The sequence below is a fragment of the Microtus ochrogaster genome, unplaced genomic scaffold (genome assembly GCF_000317375.1).
Source record: "Microtus ochrogaster isolate Prairie Vole_2 unplaced genomic scaffold, MicOch1.0 UNK8, whole genome shotgun sequence".
NCBI classification, from domain to species: domain Eukaryota; kingdom Metazoa; phylum Chordata; class Mammalia; order Rodentia; family Cricetidae; genus Microtus; species Microtus ochrogaster.
Genome location: NW_004949106.1, coordinates 10367182 through 10376161, shown reverse-complemented (window position 1 = coordinate 10376161; position 8980 = coordinate 10367182). Strand labels below are relative to the sequence as shown.

Below are 8980 nucleotides of genomic sequence, written 5' to 3'. Positions count from 1 at the left end.
ACAGCAAAACTTTCAATCACCATAGATGGACAAAACAAGATATTCCATGACAGAACCAGATTTAACCAATACCTAGCCACACACCCAGCCCTACAGAAAGTACTAGAAGGGAAATTGCAACCCAGTGAAGTTGGCTACATCCTCAAAACACAGAAAATAGATGATCAAGCAGCAAATACCAAAGAAGAGAAAAAGAGACACAATAACACTACCAACAACAAAAACTAAAATAACAGGAACTAGCAATCACTGGTGATTAATATCCTTCAATATAAATAGACTCAACTCATCTATAAAAAGATACAGGCTAACAGATTGGATACAAAAACAGAATCCATCTTCTGCTGCATTCAAGAAACATACCTCAACCTCAAAGACAGACATCGCCTCAGAGTAATCAAATGGACCTAGGAAACAAACTGCTGTAGCTATCCTAATATCTAACAAGATAGACTTCAAACTAAAATCAGTCAAAAGAGACAAAAAAGGACATTTCATATTAGTCATAATAAAATCCAACAAGTTGAAACCTCAATACTAAACATGTATGCCCCAAATACAAGGGCACCCACATTTGTAAAAGAAACACTTCTAAAGCTTAAACACACATTAAACCTCACACACTAACAGTGGGAGACTTCAATACCCCACTCTCACCAATGGACAGGTCTGTCAGACAGAACTTAACAAGAAATAAAGGAACTTACAGGTGTTATGACTGAAATGGACTTAACAGACATCTATAGAACATTCCATTCAAACATAAAAAAGTATACCTTCTTCTCAGCACCTCATGGAACCTTCTCAAAAACTGACTACATACTAGGTAACAAAGCACACCTCAACAGATACAAAAAAAAAAAAATGGAATAACCCCATGTACCTTGTCAGATCACCATGGCTTAAAATTAGAATTCAACAGCAGCACTAATTCCAGAAAGCCCATAAACACATGGAAATTAAACAATGCTCACCGGAAGCATCAATGGGTCGAGGAAGAAATAAAGGGAGAAATTAAAGACTTCCTAAAATTCAATGAAAATGACCACACAACATACCCAAATTTATGGGACACAACAAAACCAGTGTTAAGAGGAAAGTTCCTAGCACTAAATGCCTACATAAAGAACCTGGAAAAACAAAATAGGAACAAAGAAAACAATACAAAGAATCAATAAGGCAAAGAGTTGGTTTTTCGAGGAAATCAACAAAATAGACAAACGTTTATCCAAACTAACCAAAAGGCAGAGAGAGGAGAGACCTAAACAGAGAACTTTTTTTTTTTTTTTCAAGACAGGGTTTCTCTGTGGCTTTGGAGCCTGTCCTGGAACTAGCTCTCTAGACCAGGCTGGTCTCGAACTCACAGAGATCCGCCTGCCTCTGCCTCCCGAGTGCTGGGATTAAAGGCGTGCGCCACCACCGCCCTGCTAAACAGAGAACTTTCAACAGAGGAACCTAAAAAGGCTCAAAGACACTTAAGGAAATGATCAGCATCCTTAGTCAGCAGAGAAATGCAAATCAAAACAACTCTGAGATTCTATCTTGCACCTGTAAGAATGGCCAAGATCAAAAACACTGATGACAGTTTATGCTGGAGAGGATGTGGGGAAAAGGGAACACTCGTCCATTGCTGATGTGAGTGTAAACTGGTACAGCCCCTTTGGATGTCAGTATGGCAATTTTCAGAAAATTAGGAAACAACCTACCTCAAGATCAAGCAATACCACTTTTGGATATATACCCAAAGGATGCTCAATCGTACCACAAGGGCATGTGCTCAACTATGTTTATAGCAGCATTGTTTGTCATAGCCAGAAACTGGAAACAACCTAAATGCCCCTTGACTGAAGAATAGATAAGGAAAATGTGGTACATTTAAACAATGGAGTACTGCACAACAGAAAAAAAAATGACACCTTGAAATTTGCAGGCAAATGGATGGAGCTAGAAAATATCATATTGAGTGAGGTAACCCAGACCCAGAAAGACAATTAAACTTAACAAAAGAAAATCAGTCCACAAATCACAATCCTAGAGAACCTAGACAACAATGAGGACCCTAAGAGAGACATACATGGATCTAATCTACATGGGAAATAGAAAAAAACAAAACAAAACAAGATCTCCTGAGTAAACTGGTAGCATGGGGACCATGAGAGAGATAGAAGGGGAGGGGAAAGGATGGGAATAGAGCAGAGAAAATATATAGCTCAATAAAAAAATGTTCAAACTACAAGGGACTGTATACTTCCCCACTAAATGCTGCGAAGCTACAGGAGCTTTCCTTCAATATTCATTTCAGCCTTAGACCTATGGCTCATTGCTAAGTTATAAATTTTTATCAGTCATAATTAGGCTCATGGCTTTCAAATGGCAATTACATAAAGCAGCATAGTTGTTTCTTATACACAACTTAGGGGTATTAATTTTTGAATGATTTTTATTCCTGTTTAAAGTAGTATCTTTGATTACTGTCTTAGGGTTACTACTGCTGTGATGAAACACCATAACCAAAAGAAGGTTGGGGAGGAAAGGGTTTATTTCAGTTTACACTTCAGGTTAGTAGTCCATCACGAGGGAAGTCAGGGCAGGAACTGATGCAGAGGACATAGAGGGGTGATGCTTACTAGCATGATCCCTATGGCTTGCTCAGTATACTTTTCTTTTTCCTTCTTCATTTCATATATATCCCATATCCCAGCACCATCAGCCTAGTGATGGTAAAACCCACAATATGCTGGGCCCTCCTCCATAATCACTAATTAAGAAAATGCCTTACAGCTGGATCTTCTGGAGGCATTTTCCCAATAGTTTCCTTCCTTCCAGATTAACTCTAGCTTGTGTGTCAGGTACAGTTGCCTATATTCTACCTATAGTTTAAAAAGTTTCATAGCCTCATTACTAACCTTTTAAACCCACCTTATCCTGGCTAGCTCAGTCGGTAGAGCATGGGACTCTTAAACCCACCTTATCCTTACACTTCTATATTCTGATGGTTTTAAGTTTCCTTTTGTACTGTCCGTTCTTTCCCTATTATAATTTTCCTGTGCAGATTGAACCTAGGGCCTCATCCACGCTAGGCAAGAGCTCTACCACTGAGCTACATCACTAGCTCTAATTAAATTATAATTTGTATTATCTGTCAGTGAACTTTAGTTAGTTGCTAATGGACCAAGTTATATTCTGATAGCTTGGTTTGGGGCTTACAATGTTTTCACACCTGTAGTATTTTAAAAATTTAAATATTCATTCTGTTTACCAATTTAAAAAACTTAAATCTTGCTGGGCAAAGTGGTGGGGCACAGGTTAAATGCCCAGCACTTGGGAGGCAGAAACAGATAGATCTCTGAGTTCGAGGTCAGTCTGGTCTACAAGTTAGTTCCAAGACACCTAGGGTTGTTACACAGAGAAAACCTGTCTAGAAAAAAGCAAAAGAAAAAAAAAAAAACCTTAAATCTTCTTCAGGAAGTGACTTAATCAACAAATATATATACTGATAACCAAATTTGAAATTGTAGTTATATATGATTTTCTACTATAATATGAAAGACCTAAGTTATTTAGGTTTTCATTTTTTTAATGCCATAGCTAAGGTGGGAAAATGTAATAAATAAAACTGATCTACTCGAGCAGTGGTGGCGCACACCTTTAATCCCAGCACTCGGGAGGCAGAGGCAGGTGGATCTCTTGAGTTCGAGGCCAGCCTGGTCTACAAGAGCTAGTTCTAGGACAGGAACCAAAAACTACAGAGAAACCCTGTCTCGAAAATAAAAAAAAAAACAAAACAAAACAAAACAAAACTGATCTACTCTACCAGGGTAGGAGGAATGACGAACATGGGCAATCTGAGGTTTGGTGCCTAGAAAGAGCAGTAGGCAAGCTACTAAGAGAATTTAGTATAGAATCATTTATTTTAAGATTATTTACAAATTTAGCATTAGTCTCATTTTATGTACTTTCTAAGAACCCCTAATTCTGCCTGCCTCTGACCTTGGAATATGCTGGTTTGGTCAGAGAGGCTGGCCATCAAATCCCAGAGCTAGGTATATAGGGGTATGCTGTTGTGCCCACTTCTTTACATCGGTAATAGGAGTTGTATTCAGGGACTGGCAAAATGGCTAAGGGGAAGGGCACTGGCCACCAAGCTTGAAAGGAAAGAACTGCCCCAAGTTGACCTTTGACCCCTGCACCCCTCCCCCAGGTAAGTAAAAAGTAAATGAAAACAAACTTTTAAAAAACTTGAGCACTCATGCTTGTATAACAAGTCCTTTAGGACTGAGCCATATCGTCAGTACTTTTTTCTCTTTTGAGAAGCATTTTCTTAGTATTTCAGAGTAAGACAAAGCACCATTTTAACAAAATGCAAATGTTTAATTTTTCAAAACTTAACTATACTAATGAAAATAAATTATAGACAACCTTCAATATTTGTACATTATCTTCATATAACTATAACAGTGCTTTCAAAAGACATCTTGTAAAGGATATTTGCACAATACCATGTTTCAAAAATAGGGCAACATTAAAGAACATTAGTCTGAAATATATCTCACAATGCTGAGAGGTATACTGTTCTTTATCAAATTAACCATACTTTTATTCAAAATAACATGGCTTTTAATGACAATTATTTCTTGTCCATTTCAGTGATTTCTTGGATCCAAAACAAGATCTGTGTATTTATTTCTTTGAAGACATCATTTGTCGACCGTCCTTTCACTGCCATGGAATGATTTGCCTTCTCAATCCAGTGGATTTTACTGGGAGCTCGCATCTTCTGTGCCACCTTCTCCAACAAGTTCTAAAGAGGAAAGAGAAAAAGATTACCTTTCCTTCACCTGTACTGGACGGGCACTCCCTCCAGAGGACTCACTAAATACCTGCTCTACATGCAACTTTAGAGACAATGCAGTACATAACGAGGTATCTACAGCAGTGTCAGTCCACTTCTCTCAAACAGTCCTATAACAGAATACACCAAGCATTTGTTGACAAGGAAAACTTTTAGGAAGGTTAGAGTTATTTAAATTGTTTTCCCAAAAATCTTTCTCCCAAGAAAACTGTGTGTTCTGGAAAACAGTAGTCCATAATACTTAGCTAATATTCAGTAATATATGAACTCTGCTAACGCTTACTTGAGAGACATAACAATCTGCCACAAAGCTGAAATGATAAACCAAATGTATACCCTGGTATCTCCCAAATCATAACAATCAGATATTACTAATTCTTCAAATAAGGATGAAATCTATTTACCAAATTCCTTTCTAGGGAGATCCATTTTATTAGTATGCTTTTATTTATTTATTATTTATTATGTATACAATAGTCTGTGTGTATGCCGAAGGCCAGAAGAGGGCACCAGACCCCATTACAGATGGTTGTGAGCCACCATGTGGTTGGTGGGAATTGAACTCAGGACCTTTGGAAGAGCAGGCAATGCTCTTAACCACTGAACCATCTCTCCAGCCCCTATGCTTTTATTTTTATGTGCTACAAAGCTACAGGGTAACAAAGACACACAACTAAATTAGACATAAGCATTTTTTGTCTTGTTTCTGACAGGGTGATATAGCCCCAGCCGACCTGGAACTCCCTATATTCAAGGCTGGTCTTGAACTAACAGAGATCAACCAGTCTCGTCTCCTGAGTTTGAGATTAAAGGTGTGGGTCACCAGGTCCAGAAGCTGAATATGGCAGGCAATAATCTTGCCTCTAATGTAGTTTACTCATACAAATACAGAGTTCCAATTCACCTTTTCACACATTTCATCTGCTGAGCCTGACACAAACAGTACAGGATCCTTTATACGAAAGAGATCTTCGTCCCTGAGTTTCTGCTGCTGCTTTGGATGGTGCAGTGGGTAAGAAATACAAATGAGACCTCGAACAAAATTATCAGTGTCATCTAGCTCAGTGTGACACATTACAGAAGCAGCTGCTCTTGATCCCATCGAACGACCTAAAACCAATTAAGTTCAATTAGAAATAAATATTTACATACAATAGTAGCAATGGTATGGTAAAATTAGTTTTGCTGTTCTTCATACTTACAGAGGGAAAAAAAATCAACTCAAAAGAGCAGCAAGCAATAAATTCTAATGCTTTTAATGGAATCTTACAGCTTTATGAAACGCTAAAAATTGATCTAGCTAACCCCAAATTTTAAAAAGAAACAATTATTTTTCTCAATACTTAAAAGGGTGAAGAAACTCTCAATGAATCATTTGCAAGAGTAATAAAATGTAGTGAATAAGAGAATCTTATTTTATATTTAAACACATAAATGCCTTAAGCATATAAAGCTTAATAAAGTATCAAGGTTATGTATCAAAACAAAATAATTTGTTTTGTTTTGAAGACAGGGTTTCTCTGTTTAACAGCCCTACTAGCTGTCTTGAAACTCACTCTGTAGATCAATTAGCCGGGCCCCAAAATCACAGAGATTCGCTTGCCTCTGTCTCAAGTGTGGGGATTGAAGGTGTGCACTATCACCCAGCTAAAACAAATTAATTCTTAAATTAACCTCCTGCTATCAGTCTTAATATTTATAATGAAGTTATTACTAAAGCTTACCTCCAAGAAAAACACCAGCAAGTTTGTATTCTCCTGAGGTCTTTAGGTAATTCTAGATAAATCAAAAAAAATTATCAGTTCCTTTCATGTCATACTCCACTGGATATTCTTGTCATTACTGATATATACAAAAATTTATGCAAAGACATAATTTACCAAAGATACAGTTCTTTCCTCTTCTTGTCATGTGTTCACTATTAGTCCTTATGTCAGCTAATATGTCAGGGAAAATCAATTTGCCTTCATAAAAATATTCAAGCAGTAAACTGTTGGGACACAGTCCAAGAATGGAGTTATGTGAGAATTCTGAGTGCTTGTGAGAAAACTCAAAGAAAACGAGTCCTGTGAGCTCAGTTTCTTCAAACCAGAATTGTTCTCGGCCTGTGTTTTCATGGGTCTCCCAGGTGCAGCAGACAGGAGTGAATTTACTTCAGCTGTGGTTATTCACATGCCTCTATTGAAATACATGTTTTTGCAACGTGTCTTGTTCTTGTGATTGAACATCTTAAGTGATTCGACTTTTCTTAACAAGCAGAATATAAATCATCTGATGCTCTAAACAAAGTTGGTTATTTCATGAGGCTTTCGTCTGTCTAAATTTATTGGCTCCTTTCTCCCAGGTCTCACCACCTCCATAGTGGTAAACAAGTGGCACCCGAACAGAGAAGGACCTGAAGTCAGCCATGAGAGAGCCAAACGGGGCAGAAACTAGGGAAGACTTTGCTGTACGCCAAATTGTGCATAATTTCTTAAAGAAATAATGACCACAAGTATCAAAATTACAACTACTAGATTGCTTGCAAGTTGGTTATGATTATAATCCTGGTTTTCAGAAGAAGGAATTTTACATGAAGTAGTATGGGATAGAGTCTAAAATATTATAAAGGAATTTAGCAAGGAGTAAAAGATCCTTTTTTAATTTGGGGTCACATGGGCATTGATTTCAACTGTTATTAAAATACTTATTAATCATGATAAAGAAATAATTCCTGAATAGTTAGACCTTAAAATTGATAGAGGCAAAAAAGGAAATTTTCCCTGTGCAGTAAAAATAATAAATAAATAAAATAAAAAACAGAAATGTTGACACCTATGCCAGGAATTGTTGCCTCAGCCCCCTTACTGGAGCCTCCTTTAAATACTTATCTCTATTGTATGAAAAATGACCTTGAAGTATGGGGTGAGGAATATGATAATTGATTTAATCTTGAATTGTCTCTACTTTTTGTGAGAATTTAGGAGATCCCATGTAAAAGCTAACTTTACAACCCAGGCAAGCTAGAGCACGGGTGGGAAAAGTAATCCCTCCATTGACGTCTCCCTGGCCCCATGAGCTGTCGCTTGGTACTTCCTGTGCCAATTTCAGCAAAATCAAAATTCTTACCTAATTACACACTAACTAATCTATTTAAGACTCTAGAAGGAAAGTCGGCATTGGACAGTCCTCACACATTATTTCCAGAGCAAAGGAGGAACCTACAGCTATTTGAATCCAGACATTTATGTCTCAAGTGGATTCTTTCACTGCCTTCGAACTCATTTTCTCCACTAAATTGTCTCCTACAGCTATTACAGCACAAGAGGATAATCCTTTGGATTATTTGCACCACAAGAGCCATAAAATATTGCTTACCTTACTGTTCCAGTTCAATTAGTAAATGAAGGCAGGACCCAATGTAAACAATTAATCATATGGGCCTCCTTCCAAGCTATTCTTCTCAATTTCCTGATCAATATGATACTGTAAATAATAGTACTGGCCAGTTTGAATCTCTGTTGTTGGTGGCAGAAAATTCCAATGTTCCCACCATTTTATTATAATTTGTTTGTTTACAGGATATTTAACAATCTATAAATTTATGAATCAAATGACAATTAGATTTACCTAAAACATCTCAAATCAAAACCACTCTGGATATCCTATTATTAATATTATTTTATTATCCTATTTAGTTATCCTATTTAATATTATTTTATTAAAATAAAAATGGGGAGAAGTCGGAACATAGTCCAAGAATGGAGTCAAATGAGAATTCTGAGTGCTTGTGAGAAAATGCCAAGAAAATAAGATTAGATTCTTGTAACCTCAGTTTCTTCAAAACAACAAAATTGTTCCTGGAATGGGTTTTTATGCTCCTCTCAGCTGTACTGGCTAGGAGGGAGTTTACTTCAGCTGTTATTTCTATGCTGCTAGATGGAAAAACGTATTTTTGACATATGTGGCTTGTCCTTGTAACCGAACACCTTACTCATGCGATTCTTAACTTTCAGAGTATAAATTGTCTGAAACTCTAAATAAAGTTAGCAACTGCACGAGACTTTAGTCCACCTCATTTTTAGGTTTCCCCTCTCCCAAGTGCGTGTTTCCAACTAGAGTGGTAAACAGTAAACTTGATAAAGAATT

The 8980-nt window shown here is 37.1% G+C and overlaps 1 protein-coding gene across 3 annotated transcripts in view; it reads right to left on the bottom strand.

The window, feature by feature from the left end:
* Nucleotides 1-4350: 4350 nt before the first annotated feature.
* Tex30 (testis expressed 30) overlaps nt 4351-8980 on the bottom strand; it is a 9158-nt gene continuing 4528 nt past the window's right edge. For 2 of the 3 annotated variants that reach the window (XM_013353487.2, XM_005366396.3), the window contains exons 4-6: nt 6577-6628; nt 5757-5962; nt 4351-4801 (exon numbers count right to left, since the gene is read on the bottom strand). In XM_013353487.2, coding sequence (XP_013208941.1) covers nt 4628-4801; nt 5757-5962; nt 6577-6628 — 432 coding nt within the window. In that variant the 3' untranslated portion in view covers nt 4351-4627. The remainder of the gene's footprint in view (nt 4802-5756; nt 5963-6576; nt 6629-8980) is intronic. The other variant, XM_013353488.2, reaches the window with a different exon arrangement.